We start from the raw sequence: 25,557 nt of genomic DNA on the forward strand, positions 1-25,557 counted from the left end.
TTATTTTATATAGAATTTATTGGAAAGTGTTGTTATTAATGTTTTCTAAAGTACACAACACTGTAAGAACTGTGGTACATAATATGACATCAGTACTGCAGTATAAGTTAGACATCAGAAAAAGAATATGAGTCCAGCTAGAACATTATCAGAAATGTACTTACATAGGAAAAGTTAATAAAAGTAGTTTCTGATAAATAATATATAAAAACACTTAAAGTACAACATACAGTTAACAATAAAGAGGTTTCACCTGTTTGAAATAAATTAAACAGTGATGTATTACAGATTTTAATAGTTTTAATGGCTATAAAAATTAATACTAAGAATAGAAAGATGTCACATGTTGCAATTATATTTTAATTTCTAACAATGGGCATACAGAAAAGAACACATTCCGTTATATGTGTGAAAATAAATATGGACAATTATTGGTTGAACATGGAAAATTTGATTATACATGGTTTGCCAAACATGTAATATCATACAAAAAATTCCACTGCTGTTTAAAATACAAAACATGGTTTAGCTTTTGTTTATGTGTTGGAGGCTGGAACTGTAAGGACTGCTACCCAGTTGGACAGTAAGTGTAAAAGTTTCTGTATAATAGTGGTTTTATTTAATAATAAAGAACTTTCAGTTTTAAACATCTTCATGTTGATAGCCTCTAATCCCCTTTTCCAACATATTCTGTCCTATATAGTTCTCTGAGGAATTGTGTTAGTCATCCCTCAGTTCGCTGCATATACCTATTTTCTACTACTGAATTGTAATTTCAAACAGATGTTGCAAGAAAACAAAGAAGTCTCCTCACAGACTTGTCTCTTTTATAAAATTTCACACTCAGTGAGAAGGTGCAGCATGTAGCATGACCACACAGTGACGTCATGACATTGGAAAACATGCACTGAGATAGAAGGTGACAGTGCTAACAACTTATAAAAGTTACCTGCACAGTAAAGCAGTGCAAACATTTTGTAGAGAACCAGATGTCTTCATTTGAATTTCCTGACTCCATACTGAAATGTGCAAGGACTTACTCTAATATACAGGTCTGGCCATTACATTATTATAATAACTATCTATGCTAAATCTTGAACGAATATTCTCATTAATTGATTTCTTATTATAGTGGCGACTGAAGTCTGCAACTGGTACAAAATCTTCACTCATTGGATAACGTTCTGCCCCAAGCTCCAGTACATTCATGCGCTGGTATTTATGAAAATTCAGTTTGCCTTCTTCATAGTGACCCATCTTATGCACCAGCTCAAGTTCCTTCACAATCTGTATGAAGCTCAGGACACAGAACCACTGGTAGAAGAGAAATACTGCAAACAAATGAAGTAACATGTACTGTGGGCACATTATTTCCCAATTGGACAATGCATTGTCACTTCGGCTCTGAATATGGAGACAGTATGCTTCTCCGAAACACTGGTATCTATCAGCCAGTCCACATGGCACCAGAACCAAAAAGAACATCATCCTCGCCACAATGTGAAAACTTCAAATCTCACTTAGAAAACACTGTCTGTGAGTCTGGACACTATTACATCATAATAACTAGGCATCTGCTTGAACATGAAAATGTTACTGTCTAAATTAGCTACTTCTTATAGTTACTTTCTGCCAAAATAATTCAAATTAGAAGGGGGTAGAAGGACAAGAGATTAATTTAATTTTAGTGTTCATTTTGTGAATATATCTTAAATTAGAGAAGGAAAGGAGAACAGGATTGAATTAAACAAAACAGAAGATTTCCACCTTAAGATTGCATCGAAGTTTGGGGGAAGATAAGACGAAGGAAATTCTTTCTTTATGCCCTTTTCATTCCTATGTTGAGCATAGGGGCCTCCTTTCAGATGTTTTTTGATCTATTTAGACATTTGATAGAACTCCTTGGATGAGTGATCAGTCCACCTGTACACAGAACAGAACATCACAGAAAGACATGCCTTGAGTGGGATTCGAACCCATGGTCCCAGTGTCTGAGAGCACGAAGCCCACGCCCCAGACTGTGTGGCCACTGTAACCGGCAAGAAGGAAATTAGTAGATAATTAACATTTTATTTAATTCCATATTTTTATTGCCAGGAATCCTTAAGTCCCAAAAAATGTAATATTCCTAATTTCAAGGCTTTGAAAGGAGTAATGTCTTTCTGTACATAGCAGACTGACCTGAATATCTGAAAACAAGATATTAGGCAAGATCTGCAGGTAAAAACTTAGTAACATTGTGAAAAGAATTAGTGAAGTGAAATGGAGTATAATGTGGTGGAGATGTACATTATGCACAGATGACAGCAGCATTCTTTGAGAGCACAAAAAATTAAGACTGTGAATACATGACTGGTGTGAAAACAAACTGATGAAATTATACAATAAGAGAAATGAAAACGTTTTTATGAAAGAACATGGAAGAATGGAGAATACTTTATCATACGATAATTGAACCACGTGGAAATGTCAATGAATGATGATAATTTGACAATACCTCCACATATAGGTTTCACTTCTAACTGTTTTCAGTATGCCAAAGTGGCTTATTTAGATCTGGACTGAGTGCAAGTTTTAATGCAAGAATAATAAAGATTGTAGGATTTGAGGTTTTCGCTGCAGTAAGTCTGAAGATGATTGTTAACCATTTTCTTGGTATACTGGGTCTTTACATCATAGCTTTGAGTGAGAGGCATATCAAAAATTATAAGAAAGATTTTTTTATAAATAGAAATGAAATGTAGATAAAATATTTAAAGGACTCTGATACCTATTTATTTTTGATTTAAACTTTTTGTAATTAAAACACTGAACTAAAAATTATGAGCAATATCAACATCATAAGGAGCACATCACATTAACCTATTATAAAAAACTGTACAACCACACTATATTGCATGAAATTCTTGTACGATGGATTTCTAGAACTTACATAAGACAAAGCCTCCTAGTAAACCAAGGTCTGCAATGTTCTCCTTTACCAGTAACATGGCAATAACAAAGCTGGTGGTCAAGAAGACTAGCCGAGCAATTTCCAGCACAAGAAATGGGTACACACACCACAGGGACACCTGAGTGTTAGAATAAGGACATTTTTTTATAATTTTTATATACACACAGTAACACATGTATACTGATACAAGCACACACACATGAGGCAAAGTATCTACCATTCAGCGCTCTAGTTTCATTGAATAAAAAATTGTTTGTTTCAATATAAAATAAAATGCTCTCACTTGTGGGCATATAATTTGACAGTCTGTTTATCATTTAATTCTCTATTTAAAATTGTCACCCCATTATTAGGTAACTTTATAATAGTATCATATCACATGATTCATGACCATATCTTTTAACCTATATGTATGTGCCAGACCACTCACATGCTGTTATTTTACATTTCTGCTACCGCTGGATGTATAACTACTTCTGAGCAGTATCTTGCTTTTGTCTAGTAGACAAGGCACTGGTACTCAGGTAAGGGAGCTTCAAGTTTTTCACCAATATATGCTATTATTATGTATTCTTCTGTTTTATGGGAAAGGAGGTATGAGTATGGTATACTGTTGCATACCATACTGACAGGAAAAGAACCCTGCCTCTAAATAATGTTTGAAAATAAAAAATGAACAGTAATTTGACTCAGCATTTGACTCCAGTCAGTTAACTTACACAGTTCTCTGACAGTGCCAGCCCATCTCTGAGGACCATGTCCCACAGAAATTTCATGCATTGCTGTAAAAAAATGAGTTTGATTCATTTCTAATTTGTCTGCAATTAGTATAGCAGGAAAAGGTTTTTCAGATTTGGTGGTTAAGTTTCAAAATGTTCATGAACAAATTGTAGCTTTAATGCAGTTTTGCACTTATTATGGTATTCAGTAAATGTGCTTTGTAGTCTGTTCTGTTCTTGGATCTAACAAGATGCCTGTTCCTCCCTGATTTGTTTGAATCCTCCTTCCCAATTAGTATAAATTGTTCAGCTTCTGAATTCATAAAGAACGGCTGTATCACAGTTTCCATAAGTTGATGTGACTGTTGCAGTTATATTTGTGTTATGGTTGAAAGTTCATTAAGAACCTTGATTTTGCATATTAGGCAATCAAAAAAAGTTACACTTTAGAAACCCAATACTTTTCATCCTTAAGCCAACAAGACAAGAATTAACATTTTTTAAACAGTAGTATGAAAAACCTGTCATTGATAATGCATGAAGAAACAAGTATACTTTTGTTTCTTTCCTTGTGTATTTTCTGGTAGTGAATTTGTATGTACTAAAATTAATGTACAGGATTTAAAATTATCAGAACAACAAAGACCATGCTTGTTCCACAACAAGATTACTGTGAACTTAAAAATAATTCACACAAAAACGAACAGTGTATACAGCCTCTGTTTAGGAACACTCACGCGACTTACATTTACGCAAACGAATCTGCAGAAACAATCAATATTTTAGACGTCAGTTACAAGAGTTACTCCATTCTGACATTTGCTAATATGAACAAGTGTTGTAGGATCATAACCTCTTTAAACCCAGAGCGAAGTCTTGATTAATAATGTTCCATAAAGTTTACCAGAGAACGTTTGTTTCTTCAAGATGTTTGCAAACAGTTCGGAATTTTGTTCTGACGAGCCTAAGGAAATCAAAATTTTCTGTGAATGATACCTTTCTCTTTCTGATAACCGATGACTGACATTGTTCTTGAGTGTTATCTGCGAAATGTTGTTAGTGAAAATAGAGCCCCTACTAAAGGTAAAGGGCCAGTGGAGGGCGATAAAAATAAGATGGAACCCATATTCAGAACTGACCTGCTTCTTCCTTTGATGTAAATGATATTTTAATTCTCTGTTGTGATAACGCTCTACTAAAATATTTCACGATCACCGTTGATAAATGACTAAAACATGGCGATACTTATTGTACCTTTTTCTTTTACATTATCAAGCTGAAAATTAGAAATTACTAAAAATGCTGCAGACCGTACGCTCTTGAACAACATTCCTTTATCGTTGATTATTGATTAAACAGTATTCATTGAAGGACTGCGAGAATTAACTTGTGTTTTCAAGTTGCAAATTAATCAGATTGTTGCATGGAATTGGTGTGACTGGGTCAGTGACCCTCCAAAGGAGATTCAAAGCATAAACATTATAGGAGTATGTGTTTAACAAAAATAATTCTGATTATATACATGCTTATACTTGCACTTATACATTACACTCTGTCATGATTGCAAGGAACTCAAGCATTGAACAAAAAAGACTAAACTGTAACAACATGGTTTGAGCATGGGTGGAGAATGGTCAAGTTCTCCATCACATCAGCTTGAATTTATGTAGTTTCTCCTGTTGGGACATAATAAGTCAACTGAAACGTTATGTGTCACTATGATCAGATTTTTTCAGCAGGAAGTAATAAGAAAAATTAACAAAAAAAATAGGAATACTCATGAAGAACAAAAATTAAGACAGAATCAGAAATCATTAAAACCAAAGAAAGAACATAAGCCAGAAACATTGATGATTTGAACACTCAAATTGGCATGATTAGATAATACCTGCTTGTCATTAGTACCCACCCACAGAACATACAGAACCTTAAATAACCTATCATGGCCTGTTGGACTGCCCTGTAACTTGCAAATCTTTTTTGCTGATTGATTGATCTCATAACTAGGTTGGCTGATCGAATTGGTCATACACACCATGTGAGCCAATGTCTTGTGTTTCATTTTCCTGCTGTTACTTTTGATCTGCAAAATCCTAGCTTTATCCTAACCTGTCCACTGATCTTCATAAATATGTTGGACCAGTTTTGATTATTTGAGATAGTGCGCATGTTTCGAGAATTATACTGCTGTCACCAACATATCATCTTTCATATTCATAAGGAATGTTGCATGTGTAATGTGGCATCTGTCACTTGAGGATGGAAGCAGATCCACCATCTGAAACATTCTCTTTGGAATACTAGACCATGGAAAAAGTCTGGAAACCCAGTACTAATAGTAACATACCACTACCAGAACTCTTTAGAATTAATTATACTTAAAATTATAATTTAAAAGTAAGTTACTTCAATACTAGATATTTATACAGACAATAAAATAAAGATCAAATTTAATTCCAAGTTATCTGTATCTTCACCAATCAATCGTGGGTGTCCACTATCCCCAACTTTGTTCAGTGTATATTTGACTGAAATACAACATGTTTGGGAAACAGAAAAAATAAAAGGATTTCCAATCTCAAGAATACAAGCTTAAAAACAATCCTTTTTGCTATTGACCAAGTACTAATCTCAACTTCAGGAAAAGATTTACAAATATCAATTTATAAGATGAATAAGTTAATAAATAAATACAGGGTGACGATCTCAACAGAAAAGACAAAGACGATGGCATTCTGTGGCTGAGAACCAGCAAGAAGTAAAATAGTAATAGAAAACAAAATTATTGTACAAATAAACACTTTTAATTACCTTGGTTGTTCCCTATCATATGAAGCAGAAAAAGACATAGATATCAAACTTTCAAAATTCCTGAAAGTTACTGGCCTTATCAGCATGATTTTTAAACCATCAGAAGTCCAAAAACGAACTAGAATAAAAATATATAATACTTTGGCACTACCAACAATTTTATATGGCATTGAAAACTGGACAATGAAAAAGAGGACAAAAACAGAATTACAGCTGCTGACATAAAATTTATGAGATGCACTGCAAAGTACACTTGGATGGCCTACAAAAGAAATGAAGACACACTTAAAGAGTTAAAAACAAAACCCATTTTAGACAAGATTTTGAAATATAAAAACAATTGGCTTCAACATGTTAACAGAATGCAGAGAGACAGACTTCCCAAATTATTAAAAACTACACACACTGTGGACTAAGAAACCCTGGAAGACCACAGAAGAGGCTTTTAGACTATGAGACCAGAACAGGTCAATAAGACCAAACTCCTTGACTGTTTGATGATGATGAAATAGGTTACTTATGCTTAAAATAAAAATAAATATTACAGAATTATTAAAATTGTGATTTTAAGCTAGTTTCATGACCATTCTGTACCACTTTGTATGTGTGGCTCTTTCCTAGACTTGCTTGATCCTCACATAAAAATGAAATAATGTTATAGTAGCTATGGGCTTCATTATCTACACTTTGTGGCAAGGAAACTGTGATAATATTATAACTTATCTCACGTTGAAGGCTGAGCCTGTCGCAGAAGCTGCCTGCAGAAGTATTGACTGTCTTTCTTCTCTTTCAGTACTTGGAGTTATTGGGGTAATGCATATATTTGGCAGAAGAGGGAACCTCTATTACGCTGGTGGCATAAATTGCGAGGTGGATCTGTGAAATAACTGTTGATTGTGTAAGGAAATAAATAATTTTGTACATTCAGTGTTCATTTGAAACAAGTAAATTGTGTATTGTGTTGGACGCTGTTATTTCTGAAATAGCTTATTCAGGTTGTTGATATGTAAGCTCCTGTCTGTAAATCTAATTTTAAGAACTGGCTGTATTATTTGAAGGATACATGTAAATAAGCAGTGCTTTGTTTGAATGATGTCATGTACTGGTATGTTTCAGTATTACCATCGTATGCTTGTTGTGTTGTGTTGTGTTTCTCTTTGCTCTAATTGTACATAATCTATTATAAGAAAAATAGTACTTTCAGTTGTTTAGTACTTCAAAATTTTGTTCCTACTCTGCTTGCATCATCAATACATTTGCCAATCTTAAAAAAATGATTACTTTTATTCTGGGAGTCCTAATTTTCTATTTTTTTTTATTTATTTATTTACAAGTTCCAAGAATCCAATAGTGGATATAGAACACGTCACAAACTCAAGTATAAAAACATAAAATACATACATTAAAAAATTACATCTAGACAAGCAGCGTACTAAATTCAAGACAATATAATTAGTATTTTTATTACAATAGTTATCCAATTAAGTACTCATCCACAGTGTAAAACGAGTGAGTAATTAAGAAATGCCTTAATGCAACCTTGAACTTTTTAAAATTATTTGAGGTATTCTTAACCTCTGTGGGTAATTTATTAAATATCTTTATACCCACATAGTGAACTCCTTTCTGATAGATAGTTAAATTGGCTTGGGGTAGATAAAAATTTTGTCTCTGTCTAGTATCAATAGTATGAGAGTCAATGTTTGATGGAAAAAGAGTTTTGTTTTGTAATACAAACAATAATAAAGAAAATATATATTGTGATGCCAACGGTAAGATATCTAATTCTTTGAATATATTTCTACACGATACTCTATTGCCACATCCCATCATTGTTCTAATTGCCTTTTTCTGAAGGAGAAAAATAGTGTAACTATGAGATGAATTTCCCCAGAAGATGATGCCATAGCTCATTAAGGAATGAAAAAAAGCATAATAAATTGTCTTTAGTACTGAAATAGACATATATGGTTTCATATTTCTAAGTACATAGCAAGCCTTGCTCAATTTTTTAATAAGTAGATCAATATGATTCTTCCAAGTCAATGCACCATCAATCATAATTCCCAAGAATTTAGTACAGAAGATATTATTAATGAATTTATTATTATAACTTATTGTGACAGTATCTGACATTTTTCTCTTAATTTTAAAATTAATATAATGTGTCTTATTAAACTTTAGTGATAATCTGTTCATTCTAAACCATCTATTTATATTTTCAAATGTTGCATGAATGTGTTTATTAAAGTCGTTTGTATTAGAATGAGAAAATAGGATGCTAGTATCATCAGCAAAAATTATAGGTGTAGCAAGTTTAGTTATTATAGTATGCACTGCTAATGTGTGCTTTCATAAAAACCATTCTCCTACAAAATGTTGTATTGTGCTCATGGAAAAAGAAGTAGGACAACAAATTTCTTCAAAATTATTGTTAGTGTAATAGTGAAATATGTTTAAGTCCATTATCATGGCAATATTCACTATCACCAGTTATTCTTCTGGAAAGGTAAAAACTCCCCACAGAACCAGTCGGTAAATTATTAAGTTTATTTTATATTTTAATTCACACCACAATGCTTTTACCCTGTCCAGTGGGTGTGGTGTGTCCACTACAATTACCATAGTATGATGTTTGTAGATTCAACAAATATAATGATTTTCAGCTGTGTAAACACACATGCCATGTTCATTGGCCCTTTGTTTTAGTTTTTAATATTATAAAGTGGTTTGTGTAGTCCTGACTTCAAGCCCTACCTGGCCAAAATCATGGTGAAACCTAATAAAAAGGTTGTGATTAGATGATGAAATATGTGGTGAACAGAGATTAATTTAGTGTTTATTCAGAGAGTGAATTGAGTGATAGTGACTGTGAAGTGATATGGTTGTGAAATTTTTGTTTGCTAGTAAACAGAGTGACACCATGAGAAAAAACAAGGAAGGCCAAATTAAGGAAAGGAGATAATGTGGCAGTATGCAAGGACAGATTGGTGATCATGAAGGGGAAGGACAAGAGTATCACTCATGATGAAAAATTGATCCATGTTAGGGTTTGAGACCGAGATGTCAAGAGGCCTAAAGTAGTTATTTAATATAATTCAGTGATAGGAGGAATGAATATGAGTAATGCTTACCTGATAAGCTCCTGCAGCACTATGAACAGGCTGAAGAAGTTCTGTCAGAAACACTTTCATCATTTTATTGACATCTATTGCACCATTTCTTACTTCCTGTAAAAAAAAAGAAAAAGCAAGGCAAAATTACTAGGTTGGAATTCCAGTACAGACTTGTAGAGAACTTGATTTCAAAGCACCACAAAATTGAAATAAGGCCCTCAGACTGCCTCACCAACTGCTATATATGCAGCTAGGATACATTACTGCTACAGATTCCAAGCAGGACCTATATGGGTGGTGCAAATATTTCAAGGACCAATTACTTGGTATTATCAGTAAATCACATAACAGGACATTGTGATATTTTGATCTGAGCATATTCCACATTTATGTTCACTCAACTTCTGTGTAGTGATCCATCTCTTTAACATCTGCTATCTGTAAGCTGTGTTCAGCTGAACTTCCACCAACTTTGTCACAGGTGTATGTTTAGTGTTTCAAATCTGAACATTTGCCAATAGGGTTGCATAATGTATTGTGTATGTCAGAAATGAAGTATTTACAACCTTATTTCAGCTAGATTCCTTGTCAGTGGCATAATGATTAATAATAATGATAACGTTCTCAGTATTTCTAAAAATGTAAACATAAATGTCATGTAAGGGCCACATTTCTTGAAATAAGCATGCTGTGTGCTGTCTGACAGTTCATCTTTCAATCATCGTTTGTTTGGTAATTTTATATTTAAAAATGGCCCAGATATTGAATTTGAAAGAGTAAATAACTTAAGGTTAAGCCATCTTTTGTTCGTGTATCTGGAACTCTTTCGTATCCTTATCGTGTTAAGTGTGGAGTGCCTCAGGGTTCCACCCTAGGCCCCTTAATTTTTAATATATTCAGTAATGACATCTGCGACTCCATACATAATTCACAGTGCCTTTTATTTGATGATGACTTAAAGATGTATCGGAGTATCAGCGATGTTGATGACTGCAAACTGTTGCAGGACGACATCCATTCAGTGCAAAATTGGTGTCTTGTGAATGGGATGCAACTTAATTTAAGTAAAACGACTGTTATATCATTCACCCGGAAAACAAACAGTATTTATTTTAATTACAAATTGTGTAAGAACCTGGTGGCACGCTCCCATTGTGTTAAAGATCTCGGTGTTCTACTGGACTGTAAGCTCTATTTTCACCAGCATATCAACTATATATTATCACAGAGCTTGAAAATGCTAGGTTTGATTCGGTACATTACTTCTTCCTTCTCCACTGTTGAAAGCCTTTTGGTCTTGTACAGTACATTAGTCCGTTCCAAAATTGAGTATGCATCCGTTGTTTGGAACTCTATTACTAATACAGATTCCTTTAAATTGGAAAGGATTCAAAGGAAATTTGTAGCTCTATGTTACGCTAGATTCTTTAATGGCGTTTGTGCCTATAATTATGACGATATATTAGTTAGATTAAATTTCTTATCGTAACATTTAAGGAGGAGGCTTTCGGATGCTCTTTTCCTCGTGAATGTTTTTAAAGGCAAAATTAGTTGCTCATCTGTTGTTGATACAGTTAGTCTCTGCATACCTACTAGGTCTATCAGAGACTATTCTACCTTTGTAAGACTTGAGGTTCTCACAGCGGTGAGTATGAAGATATCCATCTTCTGGGTTATTGCGCTGTGTAGTCTGGTCGATGTTAACCAACGTTTCAGAGGTCATATGACGGAGGCAGTATGACCTCTGAAACGTTGGTTAACATCGACCAGACTACACAGCGCAAAAACCCAGAAGAAGGATATCTTCTTATTCTACCTTTACTGTACAACGTAATTTCAAGGCCAGTCTCTCTGCCAGATGTGTTTCTGCTGCCAATGCAGTCTGTAGGAGCATCGACATCTTTAACAAAGATTGCATTTTGCTTGCTGAGGTCAGTCAGCTTTTTGAACAATAATCATGGTTTTTTTATTGTTTACTTAGTATGACATTTTATTGTGTATGTTTTTTGTTCAATATTAAACTGTTTCTAGTATAATTATTATTTTATTTATCTATAACATTTAGTTATGACTTATTTTGCAATAAATCAATATTGTACAGTTATGTTTTCAGTTCTTTGTTTGTTTGCTTTTGTATTGTAATGTCTGCTCACTGCTGTGAGAACCTCATATATGCAATTAATTCACTCCTTCACACTTTTATAAGCTCCTGTACTTAATCCTCCATTAGCATATGAATGCCCAAGTACTGAATCAATTGCACTCAAGCCGTGAGAACCTAAGATTTCATCAGTCATGATGTATATACTACCAAAGGTAATAGCATTTTACAGTCCGTGAAATGATGTCTATCATCCCGAGGTTGGTACGTCTCTGTGGTTGGTATTAGTAATTGCATCATAACGGAAAAACAGTTGAATTCGAGTTTTATAAAGCTTCTGCTTTGATTTAACGTCTTCCTACCTTGACTCCTTTGAAGTTCTTGTTTTAAGAAGGGTTTTATGAATGTTATGTGTAGAGTAGATTTTTATATTTAAAAGCAACGTTTTTATGTGAAGGACGCGGCAATTTCGAAACAAAAATTTTGTGATACTGCTAATTGTGAAGAAATGTATTACGGTGTAAATATACCTAGTGACACTGTCTTGGAATCTGATGGTAAGTAGTAAAATATAAACATAAATGAATATGCATTCGAAAGTTAGTTTTAAGATTTTGAATTGTAGATATAGTTTATTTACATTCTACGGATAATAATATAAGTACAGAACTTATATATGAACTTATGAATTTTAAATACAATAACTAAACTACATAGCACAACAACCCAGAAGACAGAAATCTTCATTCTCACCGCTGTGAAACCTCAAATCTTGCAACGAAACCTTATTTACATATAGATATACCTAAAGGTTAAGAATTGTCAACAGAGGTAAAATCATCTACAGAGTAGGAGTGAGTTAAGAGGTAATGCAGACTTGATTACTTTTATATCATGATTTAAACTCTTAATTGTATGTGGAAGATTATTGAATGACTTGATACCTGTATAATATACTCCTTCTTGATATGTAGTGAGGTTAGGATTTGGCATTTGAAGGTCATATTTACATATTATGTTTAAATTATGTGCATATTTATTTCTTTGAAATTTGTCCAAGTTTTTCACCATAAATGATAGTAAGGAGAGTATTTATTCACTTGCAAATGAAAGTGTAGAAAATTTTCTAACTAATTTTCTACAAGAGCCTCTGCTTTTAAAACCTGTCATTATTTTAATTATTTTCTTTTGGATGTAAAATAGGTAATTACTGTCTGTTGAATTTCCATTGACAGATTTATGCATCATTTGTATATATAAACATTTTTGCTTCATTTTTCAGACACTCTGCATGTCTATAATGACAAATCAGAAGCACTGAAAATTGTGAAAAAATACAAGGAAGCGAGGTTTAATTCCTTTAAGACAAGACAGGAGGCTGTGGAATTTGCAGTTCAAGCTCCTGAAATTGTAGTTCCAAATTTAGAAACCAGCAGTCCTGTAATAGGTGAAAAACCAAGTCCTTTCAAAGCACCTAAATCCCAGGATTTGGTTTGGCTGAGGAAAGTGATAGAATGTGGTGACACTCTTACATTCACAAATACCATCTGGTGTAATCCTCGTTACCTAGTGAGTAGTGGAGATACTCCAGCCATTCTTCAGGTATGCAGGTTGCATTCTTATAAGTAGTTTTGAAATGTATGTGTTAGTATTCTACATAGAATTCCTAACTCGGTCATCACTGATTTTAATGCTCTTTTCATACACAAAAAATAAATCAGACTGCCCTACCAAAACATTCTGTGCAATAAAATGGTTTCACAACATTAAGAGTGAGCATCAGAAGCAGGGATTTTGAAGTTAGGTGTTTCTTTTATTTTTATATGTGTAGTTGGGAGCCATCTATGAATGACTAAATGAAATCCAGGCTGTTGTATGGGCGATTATATACAGAAACCATGCTTGTTAAAAAAATTTAAGTCCATGGGTTAAGATAGGGTTATGAAAACTGGCATGAGTAATGTTTTTGTTTTTTTTCCCTCTGTTATTTGTGTGTTCAAGATACAGGCTTGTTATTTTGTATTTGGATAATTATGTAAAAAACCAATTTAGCTTATGTATATATCACAGAGAACTTAAACAAAAATTATCTGGTGTTGATATTTCCCCAAGGTTTCGTTAATACATTCAAAGGAATGTGTTAGAATTGCATAAGAAAATAAAGAGAAGAGAAACTTGATTATACTATTGCAAGATTAGAGCATTTGTCAAGAAATCACTGGTATATCTAGTCTAGCAATAGGATGTTTCAGTCTTCTTGGCAAGAACTGCTATAAAGTTAATGAAACTTCACCTTTTTCTGTAACAACCACGAGACCCAGCTATAATAATACATTTTTGCAACTGGTTTATCCAGACAATGAATGAAGATTCACTGACCCACAAGTATTGTTTTTTACTGACAAAGCCTGGTTTTTCTTAATTGGACATATGAACACACAAAATAACTGATTCTGGTGCTCAAAATACCCTGGAGTCCTTCATTATATTCTGCTTCAAAATCGAGAAGTTGGTGTTTGGTGTGGAATCAGTGTATGGTGAATAATTGTCTCAGTTTTTCTTTTATGGATAGTCTTCACTCAGGAAGTTATGTTAATTAGATTTTGAAAAGGATTTTCCTTAAGTTCATTAAAAAAAGGAAAGTGTATGGTTACTTTCAGCAGGATTCAGTAAAGGGAACACAACCGGTAACTCTGTGGCCACAGTAACTGACATGTTTGTTGAAAAATGTATTAATGAAAGTTTATGACCAACTTGTTTCCCAGACCTCACACTGTGTGATTTTTATTTATGGGGTAGCTTGAAAGACAAAATGCATAAAATAAATCAAAGAGAATATAGAGGAAGCAATATTCAAGATTTTCCCAGCAAGCAGCAGTGTGTGAACTGGAGTGTGCTTTGCTGTGCATTTTTATTAAAATAAAAGTCAATGTTGTTCTTTGACATTTATCTTGAGATCCAAATGTAAAACAGAGAAGAACATCCATGTTCTTCTTTGATTTCAACTCTTATGGGGATTTACCATTTTTTCTGGGTACTTTCAACCTTAATTCCACTGGGAACTACACTAAGATGTATCACAGTCTTTAATTTATATGTTATTTATTTATTTTACGTTAGCTGTAATTTACTCTATAAACTTATAAATCATTATGCTTTGTTCTGCCTGACGGTAAAAGTGAATAATCTATTCATTATCAATAATGACCTGCAACTATAGAATATCGCTAACAGAGAATTGTACATAATTGTCAGTTATTATTCATAAGTGATATTTAATCACTATTACTGCACATTTACATGACAGATGATCAAATTTAAATAATTTATTTACTGTTTCTTTGTCTTTTCCGGGTTTAGGAAGGCTCACGGTATAACGCAATGCATGTAGCAGCCAAGGCTTGTGACGCACAAATATGTGATCTAATTCTACAGACAGTGAGCAATGTTGCATTTATTCAGTTGCTGTATGGAGATGATGATGCTGCCAACTGTGAGGACCGAGCTCGTATCTTGTTGGATCTTTACCTGAATACTCCTGATAAGGCCCTCAATGAGACTCCGATACATTTTGCAGTTAAATTGGGAGCTCTTTCAGTTGTAGATGTATTGGTGTCTTATCCACAATGTGATAGACATGCGAGGAATAAATATGGACAAACACCAAGAGATGCAAGTAACATGTATTTTCATTATCATATATACATCACAGTATTCTTCAGGATTGAGTACTTGGTATAAAATATTTATGTTATTCTCTGTGCTTCAACTAAGAAGAATGTGATTGGTTGGTAATGTAGTATGATGGGAGAATCAAGAAATATGTACAAAGTTTTGTTTGGGAAACCGTAAGACATGAGGTCAAGGCATAGGTGGAAGTTGGTCAAAAGTATTATTTGAAAAAGTGATGGCGCATCAAATTCCATGAAATGAGGGAATTTTTTTGACTATTTGAATGACAGAAATTTTTAAGGAAAATTCCTCTACCTTGGAGTTAGTTGGTCCAAAATATTTCTCAGTTTGTTAAAAAAGTGATAATATAACCCAGAAATTTAAGTATATCATAAAGTATTTAGCACATTGACATTTTAAAATATTGTTTGTAAGAATTTGTGAAGGCCTTTCTTTTAGAGTTTTACCAAGGATCTCATTTACGTACTTATAAACCTTTTTTTTCTCTACACTTTGCATAAAGTGTTTAGAGATGTCAGTGATAATGAAATTATTATATATATACAGTATATTATTCCATTTTAAAGTTTAGAAATTTGATATAATTGAATGTGATGTGACGATAATTATGAATTGTGAATAGATAAGAGTCTGTCATGGCTTATGTCAGTTCCATGAAATTGCCTGGAGAGACTCACAAACAGAAAAATGACAATCCAGATAGTCATTAGACTGGTCAAGATTCAAACTAGCTAACCTCCCTAATACAAATGTGGAGTGCTGCCAGAGGACCAGTCTGCTTGCTGAGATGTAGGATTTTACATAGCTGAAACAATTAAAATAGTGTGGCTACTTCCTGTAACCCGTTATATGTACATAACGTTATTTCTATCTTACTTACCATACTCATGATTTCTCCTTCTTCTTTTTTTCCAGGTTATCTGCAGTCGTGTTTCCTCTCCAGATGAAAGTCTAAGGCAAAAACTGTCAAATTTACTGGATGACATGTTTTATGTTCCTGTACTTAGATCAGAGGATAATTCTGTACAGCCTACTGTTGGTGATCCATTCTCTCCTGCTTGCCCTCTGGTTGGTAATAAATTGTTTTTACATATGTATTCACTATGCAGGGTCCTGTCGAGAAATTTAAATTAGTCAGAGAATTCTCTCATATCAGAGCACGTAGTTTTCAAAGTGAAGCTGAGACAATTCAGGGTGTTCACAGGATGTCTGGAGATTCATTTCTAGCAGGAATGTTGACAGTTACTTCTGTTACCATGTTTAGACCCCACACACTGCTTATTTGATGGATGCAAGGAGGTTTATATGTTCTGTCTCATGTATTGTGTGTGTACTTCATATGTAACCAAAACTATCAAATATAACAGTTTGTAAAATCTTTTACTTAACGTGAAATGTTTTGTCACAATTTTTTTTTCGTCATCATATTGCCTCGCATTGAAGAGTACAGATTAAATGTGTTCCTCTCATAACACCTTGATTAAAGCTTTTTTGAATTTTTTTGTAGATGTTCTGTTTTTATGTGGTTAATAGCTGTTTTCCATTATTTAATTGTATCTTGACTTTATTATATTTTGAATGCCTTCTGAATTTATTTGTCTTTGTGTTTCAGTTTTCAGTTCTATAGGAAATAATCTAGGGACTGTGTCCTTTTAGGTAGGGTGATCGCCATACACCACCTACTGTTGTTCCCTTGGTCCATTCTTGATCAAGGAGACTGGGCTCCATGAGCTGACAGTGCATTTATATCTATACTACACCCACCCAATCACCAATGAAATCAACCTGTCAGTCTCTGGTGTTGGAGGCAGACACAGTCTGTGAAATGCAGAAAATTAACTTCATACAAACATGGCTCATCATCAGAGGAGACGTCATTCTATTAATTTACTGTTTGTTCTAAAATGTTTCTAAAATGTTTATTCATCAGGTATTAAAAGCTGATCCACTTAATGGAAGGATGGAAATCCGGGCTTATGCAGGACCAATGAATCATGAAAAAGCAATCGTGTTCCGGAAGAAGTGGAAGACTCCTCCTCGGATGCCTCGGACTCCAAAGCAGAATGCCTGCAGACAGGCATATACAGGAAGTCTGAGTTGTCATGCATTTAGACTGCTGGATGTTGAGAAAGGATTAGAAAGAGTTGGCAGGTGGGAGATACGGACGACTTCAACCTTATGTTTCTTTCACTTTGCTTTAGTGAGACACTGTTTGCCCAAATCTAAGTGGTTCTTGAAGTCAGAGCTTCAAATATAGAAATTATTTTACTCAACAAACAGTTATTTTCTTATGTATTATAAGATAAATGCACCATGACCTGAGAAAGGGCAAGTGTATTTGGTGCCCCATGTGAACCTTTAGCCTTGCACGTCCCAGTTAACCTCTAAAAGCGAATATTGTGCATATGTAATTTCAAATGAAGTTTAGATTATGAAGCAAAATGATATGTTACTGTTACTGAATGTATAGATTTTAAAATTTAGAACCTCACGAGGCAGTCTGTTTGACAGGAAAATGCTGACTCCACTACTCACACATCAGCCAATCATAAGTAATATCAAGCATTGTTGATGGTAAATTACAAGGCCATTTTATCTTTCTGTATTTAGATGCGTGTTTTATTCTACTTTATGCTGTTTCTCTGCCTCTTATTATTCATTCAGTTTTGTTGACAGTGTTCCTCAGTTTTTCCATATAAAAATAATGGGATGCAAGAAAATGTTTTTACTATTTTCAGATGAAATAATATTAGTATATTTGTTTTAGTAGTAGAATGGTGTCCTGCTCAAACAGTTTCAGTTAGTAGCTTGATGTTATTGGCCAAAGAAAATGTTGACCATGAAGCATAATGCAAAGGAAGAAAATATCTGCTTTACTTTGCCCGAAAGTATAATATATTTTGTGCCTGTGATTTCTTACAGGGACCTGGCTGAGGAATTCAGGGTTGGTTGGAATGAATATTGGCCATTTCTTGATACATTTACAAATTTGGCCTCTGAGGATGGGCTTGAGAAACTTGAGGCTTATCTGAAGAACAGATTTGAGGAGGCTGCACAGAAACCATATTCAACGAAGGAGTGTTATGATAGTTCAGAATGTGTAGTGAATGGTTGTGTATCATCTTTAACAGAGTATAGTGAAAATCAGTCAGTTGATGATGAGATTAGTCCAGTGTCAAATCTGTGCCTTGCTTTTAAAGCGTGCAGTCTGTCTGACACCTGTCCAGTTAAACCACTAGTAGAGAATGCGTTTAAGACCAAATCAAATGTGTACAGTCATCGAAAAGTGGATGCAAATGCTGGCATGGAAGATGAAACTCTGTTGAATCCAGGTCTTAGCCCATTCTTATGTGTAGAAAAATCTTGTTGTGTGTTCGCTAAACGAATGTTTGATGGACTCGCGGTTGTTGGTCGTAGTGTACAGGTTAGTGATTCAGTGCCTGACATGCTTGATCCAGAAATTAGGCATCTCCAAGATCTTGTCAGCAGTTTTAAAGATGACGCCAGATTCGCATCTGTCGATTTTAATCTCGTTCACTCTCGAATCGCCGTAATTGTAGCAGCAAAGCTTATTGAGCTTACTAGTGATGAACTGGAATTTGTCGTGTCTGGTCTTCAATCTACGGTTTCCCCATTGTCATGTTCTTATTCAGATGAAGAGGATGATGTGAGCGTATGTTACCGTGATGCACATGCATATGCTGAACACCAAAGAAAAACCAATTGTGAACGTAATCAGGTAAAATGTATTGCCGAGTATATTCTTTGCGCCTTAGAAATACAAGGAAATGGTAAAGACACAGACAAAACCAGTGGTGCTAAGAAAGATATTCATGTCCGAACAGAAGAAGAATGTATGAGGATTTGGTCTGATGCTTCACAGTGCTTATGCTTCAGACAAAATCATAATTTTATGAGAAATGCTAGGAAAGGTTGGTCCTTCAAGAGAAATCATGTGCGGTCTACATCTGACAAAGCTAACACACAATCTTCATCAGATGGAATTACAAGACGACTTACATTTGTAGAAGATAATGGTGAGTGCATATTTGTTACGTTGTTTGCATAAAATAAATGTAGAATTTAATTTTATTTATTATTTGTAGAAATTATATTAGTTTATGTAAGGTACCTTTATTCCACCTTAAAAATGTAGTGATACTCGGGGATTAACAAAGCACTGAAAATAAATATATATCCATCACCATTTCAGTTCCATCTAGTGATAATTCTTCATTATTTGAACCCCTGAACTAAAGTAAGTAAATGCTGAATGTGACTAAAAATTGTTTATGTATGTATTTATTTATTTATTTGTGGTTTATTTAATGATACTGTCAGTAGTTGAGATTACTTAGCATCAAATGATGAGATGAGTAATGAATAATGAATTTGAAAGGATATGGAAGAAGGTGGACATGGTCTGATCCCAGAATTTGCAGGGAAGTCCTGAGTAAAACCACGAAAAACCTTAGGATAACTAGTCTCCAGGCTAAGATTTAAATCATATGCCCCAAATAAGAAGCAGGAGAATTACAGATTTTTTGTTGGAATCAGTTCGTGTGATGTAGGTTGAAGTCTTTGACACTCCCAAATGTAACTGAGCGACCTTTGTAACAAATCAAATTTTTACCCATTCACGCCTATACTCGCTGCATATACTGGTCTCTTTCTTGAAAACATAAGTCCTCCAAGTGTTAGGGTTTCCAGTGAGTGGAGTTTGTAGAATCAATTTGTTCTTGAAAAATCATACAAGTTTAGAATGTCTAAAAAGAGATTTTTAGCAGTACCAATATTTTACTTCTGTAGATGGTGCTGTGAATGCTGTAAATACCATTGCATTCTATTCTTCTTCTGTGACACTCAGGGGATTTTAGACAATATAGTTACTGTTACAATTGATCTCCTTCCTCATATTCATTATTGTTGATCCTATTAGCATATTGTACATTATAATAAATAATGAAGCTAATTAATTATGTACTTTCCACTAGATTCTGACCAGCAGTGTGATAGTACAAGAATTAGTGAGATGGAAGGTTCCATTCATGAAACACACTGTAATCTGAAAGTGAGCAGCTTTAAAAAGAGACAGACATATAATTCAGAAACTAATAAGTTACATAAAATGACATACATATCATCAGGTGGTGAGTTTTCAGAAGGTAAGATTTCTGATGCGTGTTTTTATGTACATGTCTTTTTAAAATGTGAATTTATGCTAATATAAGTGCTGGAGACTGAATATTGTATGGTGCAGCGTTTCTCAACCTGTGGTACACGTACCACTGGTGGTATGCGAACTAAGTAAGAAAAGCAGAAGATAATATTAACATAAATAAGATTTCCCTGAACGAATTTGGTTAGTGGTACTTTTAGTGTGTTAAATTAGAATTAGTGGTATGGCGGCGAAAAAGGGTAAGAACCCCTGGTTTAGTGGAATACAGGGCTAGTCTAAGTGATGTTCACGATATGAAAGAAATAATACGTTCAATGAAATTCAGATGAACAAAATTGGTACCAATGGAAAGAGAAACTCTCCAAGTTTTGTTTCAGTACATCACAGGTGTTCAATGCGAGCCCCCTTGGTAACTCGGCACACATCCAGCCTGTAGTCGAGTTCCTCCCAGACACGTTGCAGCATATCATGATCGATTGCTGTAATGGCTTCTGGCAAGGTCTGTGGTGAGGGTGGCACGAAGAATATCTTTGATGAACTCCTACAGAAAAAAATCACAGGGCGTCAGGTCCGGTGAATGTGGAAATCCAGGACACAAAAGGCTCCTCTGCCTTCGTTGGCAGTAATTTTCTGTCATATCGCCCCTGGCGGCGAACAGTGTTACTATGCGGCCGCGAAGTATACCAACATAAACTTGGAGAGTTTCTCTTTCCATCGGTACCAATTTTGTGCATCTGAATTTCATTAAACGTGAGTAACGTGTTTCAAATCGGGAACATCATTTAGATTAGCCCTGTATAAAGACCTGAAGGGACTAGTTGTAATTTACAGAATGTAGGGGTTCTGACCATATAATTTTATGAAATGTATAGATGTTAGCCTCTAACAGATCATGTCTTATGCATGTGAGTTTTATTTGTATTCCAGATGATGATGATGATGAATATTTCACACCACCATCAACACCTGCAAAACTCAGCAGAAATGAAGTACATTCATACTGTGATGATGATGATGACGATGACGCTGAAATGTTAACACCAGACGAATGGCCAGATGTTTTTATACAAGGGTAAATACTGAATGTCACATAAAGCAAAGAGTAGAATAATTTGTCTACCCACTACTGCTGCTACATTTATTTAACCAAAATGTTGGGGAAAGTTTTTTTGCCAGCTGCATAGAATTCATATTTGCCTGGTCAGCAGTTCGTCAATCATAAAATCTTTATCTGACAGTGAAGTACCCAAACACACTAATTGTTACCTAATTTTTGTAGACAGTAAAATTTTAATCACTTAAAGTGCTAGAAGCTGTGTTTTGTTGTTTCCTCATCTTGTAATTTTCAAACGCCTGTGCTGCCATGTAGTCTTATATGTGGTTAGCAACATTTAGATCTAATGATGAAAAATCTGTAACCACCTTAAAGAGTGCCCAGAATACTAAGTATATGAGCACAAAATAGTCTTATTGAAATATAATTTTTTTTTCTAGTGACTCACCTACCAAGTTGGATGCCACTGTAATGCAGGCATTGGATGGCTTAAATATAGACCCTATAGAATATCCTAACATTTATAGATGGCGACATTTGGTTTTGCTGTACTCTGAAAGTGTGAGAGCCATGTAAGTAATGTGTCTAATGTAAATAAAATTAGTCAGTAATAAATCAAAATGACATTTACGATAATTCCAACTTTTATGGTTCCCAGAAAATTTAACATTAAATTTTTGTATGTACTGCATTTTCCATGGACAATCCATAGTACTCTATGTTGTATGAAGTGTACAAGTTCAATTTGTTGTCCATTGTTTGTATTTGTATTATCTTTGTACACAATATTAATTAAATTAAAAAAGAATTATGAACATGTTCCTAGCCATCCATAGTATTTCATCTGTTTTCACTTTCAAACTAAATAGTAAATATCTTGTTTGGAATGTTCATGTGGAAATGGATTGTTAAATTGTGTAATTATGCTTACAAGATCATGGTTTCAGCTTTAATAATATTTCTGTTATGTTCCGCTTTGAAGTTTCTGATTGTTAAATTGATTTAATATTTTTCTTGTATTTCGATAAACACAGAAAGTTTTTTAAAACTCCTTTTTGTCAGAGTAGAGTTTCTCGTATGTGCATATGGATAATAACAAGAAGACATGTATAAAGTGAAGCTTTCATGATAGACTCTCAGGTTACAAGCCATGTCAGGTGGCTGAATGGTGTATGAACCATATTTTCTGCCAACATTGTGAGAGAAATCTGTGTTCTCATCCTCAGGGCTCAGATTTGTTACGCAGCAGCCTTGAGGATGAGAGCAGGGGTTGTTTTCGAAACGTTGGCAGAAGATATGGTCTATTCACCATTCAGCCACCTGACGCGGCTTGTAACCCGAGTCTTTCATCAACAAGAAGACATGTTTTTCAAATTTTAAACTAAATGTCTATGGAAAATAAAGTTGAATTACAAAGAAGTGGAAATGGTGGACAGAATTTGTCAATGGACATTAAGAAGGTAAAACATTTTAATTATATGTCTTGTAACTTTCAGATGGTCCAGTCCTCTTCCTTCGAGGCCTAAAGCAAGAACTAGAATGCTTCAGACACCTGTCGCAGATTCTTCACAATACCAAAAAGGTATGCAGTCTTCCACTCCTCCACAGGCATGGCACAAAATTACAGGATCATATTCACCATTAAGTCATCAGGGGTTGAAAAGAAAAATACTTATGAAATTCTAATAGCCTATATTTTATAATTAGAAATATGTTTATCTATATCTAGATGTAGTAAATTCTGATGTTTGTTAAATTTGTATTATCAGATATTAGAACATTTTAATGCAATGGATAGTTTATTATGTAGGAAGCACATGTGGGATATTTTCACATGATCTTAAAATTTTATGCAGGTAAGGAATAAAAGATTCTTAAAAGAATAAGAAGAAGAAGAAGAATTGATCAGTAAAGGAAGTCAGCAATAAGAGTATTTCTTAAAAAAAATTTCTCAAATAGAGATAATTCCATATGTTCACAAATTAAACTTTAGGCTTCTTGGACGTAGGACCCAGTGATTCATTCACCTTTTTTGTCTCAGTTTACTGTATAATTTTTCTTGTCATTATATTATTATCAATAATGACCTGCAATTATAGAATATCGCTAGCAGAGAATTGTACATGATTGTCAGTTATTATTCATAAGTGATATTTAATCACTATTACTGCACATTTACATGACAAATGATCAAATTTAAATAATTTATTTACTCATTTACGTGCATATAAACCTTTTTTTCTCTACACTTTGCATAAAGTGTTTAGAGAGGTCAGTGATAATGAAATTATAAATACTGTACAGTATATGGTTCCATTTTAAAGTTTAGAAATTTTATATAATTAGGCATACGTGGAAGTTGGTCAAAAGTATTATATGAAAAAGTGATGGCCCATGAAATGAGGGAATTTTTTGACTACCAGAATCAGTTATTTTGTGTGTTCATATGTCCAATTAAGTAAAACCAGGCTTTGTCAGTAAAGAACAATACTTGTGGGTCAGTGAATCTTCATTCATTGTCTGGATAAACCAGTTGCATAAATGTTTTATTATAGCTGGGTCTCGTGGTAAAGTTTCATTAATTTTATTGCAGTTCTTGCCAAGAAGACTGAAACATCTTATTGCTAGACTAGATAGAATGCTAAATTTAATTAGGTACTACTTCTACTTTAGATAGCTTATTGGTTTTTATACAATAGTCTTGTTTGGTCTAAATTGGAGTATGGATCTGTTACTTGGAATTCTATTACTTCCACTGATTCTACCAAAGTTGAAAGAATTCAAAGGAAATTTGCTGCTTTATGTCACGCCAGATTTTTTAATGGCCTAAGTGACTATAATTATGAAGACGTTTCAGTGAGGATAAATTTTCTTTGACTGCACCTGCTGAGGAGCCATCTTGATGCTCTCTTTCTCATTAATATATTTAAAGGTAAAATTTGCTGCCCATCCGTTTTGGATTCAGTTTCTTTGTGCGTACCCTCCGATCCATTAGGGACTACTTCTCGTTTCTTTGTTTATCGTAGTCTTAAAGCTAGTTCCTTGTTTAGGTGTGCTTCTGCTGCGAATGCAGTCTGTCAGCGCATCAACATTTTTAACAAGGAGAATATTTTTCTTGGGCATTTTATTTAGCCAATTTCCTTTTCTTTTCTTTTCTTTTTTTTTACTAAAGTTTCATTTTGTATGTATTATTTATATTTAACTGTTTTTAATTTAATTATTATATACCTAGGCATATTATTCAGCTCATTTGCTTGTTGATTATTTTGTAACAAATTAATGAATTGATATATTATCATTATTATATTGTACATCTATATATTTAGTTTATTGTTTGTTTGTTTTTGTATTGTTATGTTTATGTTTATTGTTAGTGCTTGGCTGTTATTGGCCTCTTTTGGATGTTGCCAAGCACTCTAATAAATGAAATGAAATGAATTATTATTATTATTATTATTACATTACTCCAACTTTGCACACTTTCGTAAATTAGTTAAGGCTACCATCAAGTCTGATAGGCGGCGGTGGTTAAAGTCTGTTGATGACAGTCTTAAAACTCACCCTCAGCATTTTTGGAAACACGTTTCAAATTTCAAAAGAAAAGATAACTCCTTGATTCAGCTAAAAATTGGTGATCAGTTTGTCAGTGACCCGAAACACATTGCTGATGAATTTGCTACGCATTTTGAATCAATTTTTAACACTTGTTGCCAGTCCGTCACTCCTACCGATACTTTTACTTCTGATTTTTTGCCCGCCGCTCCTATCTCTCCTGCTGAAGTTAGCAAGGCGATCAAGCGCCTCAGACCCTCAAAGTGTGTGGGGTTAGATGGAATTCCTTCGTTAGTAATTAAGGGTTATTTTCACTCCCTTATTAACCTATATTTTTAATTTAAGTGTAACTAGTGCCACCTTTGCGTCCCTGTGGAAA

General features: G+C 34.1%; 2 protein-coding genes across 3 annotated transcripts; one reads left to right on the forward strand and one right to left on the reverse strand.

Annotated features, from left to right (window-relative positions):
• LOC147871425 (uncharacterized) lies at positions 1–11,898 on the reverse strand. 2 transcript variants are annotated; one of them, XM_087361246.1, is made up of 4 exons: positions 11,217–11,898; positions 9,618–9,713; positions 2,933–3,071; positions 1–1,331 (listed from the first exon to the last, which is right to left on the reverse strand). In XM_087361246.1, exons 1-4 carry the CDS (start codon positions 11,262–11,264, stop codon positions 1,042–1,044), a joined length of 573 nt encoding a protein of 190 aa, XP_087217372.1. In that variant the 5' UTR covers positions 11,265–11,898; the 3' UTR covers positions 1–1,041. The 2 variants fall into 2 exon arrangements, with proteins under 2 accessions (XP_087217372.1, XP_087217373.1); XM_087361247.1 differs by having other exon boundaries at positions 11,797–11,893.
• Positions 11,899–11,977: 79 nt separating this feature from the next.
• On the forward strand, positions 11,978–25,064 carry LOC147871426 (ankyrin repeat and LEM domain-containing protein 2 homolog). Its single transcript, XM_087361406.1, has 10 exons — positions 11,978–12,257; positions 12,983–13,302; positions 15,061–15,372; positions 16,309–16,461; positions 17,324–17,544; positions 18,316–19,430; positions 20,388–20,558; positions 21,500–21,644; positions 22,067–22,198; positions 23,123–25,064. The coding sequence occupies exons 1-10, from the start codon at positions 12,209–12,211 to the stop codon at positions 23,310–23,312; spliced, it is 2,808 nt and encodes a 935-aa protein (XP_087217532.1). The 5' UTR covers positions 11,978–12,208; the 3' UTR covers positions 23,313–25,064.
• The last annotated feature ends 493 nt before the right edge of the window (positions 25,065–25,557 follow it).

This window comes from Zootermopsis nevadensis, unplaced genomic scaffold, assembly GCF_977971745.1.
Source record: "Zootermopsis nevadensis isolate Lab colony 2312 unplaced genomic scaffold, Znev_1.0 Znev_ptg000057l, whole genome shotgun sequence".
NCBI classification, from domain to species: domain Eukaryota; kingdom Metazoa; phylum Arthropoda; class Insecta; order Blattodea; family Termopsidae; genus Zootermopsis; species Zootermopsis nevadensis.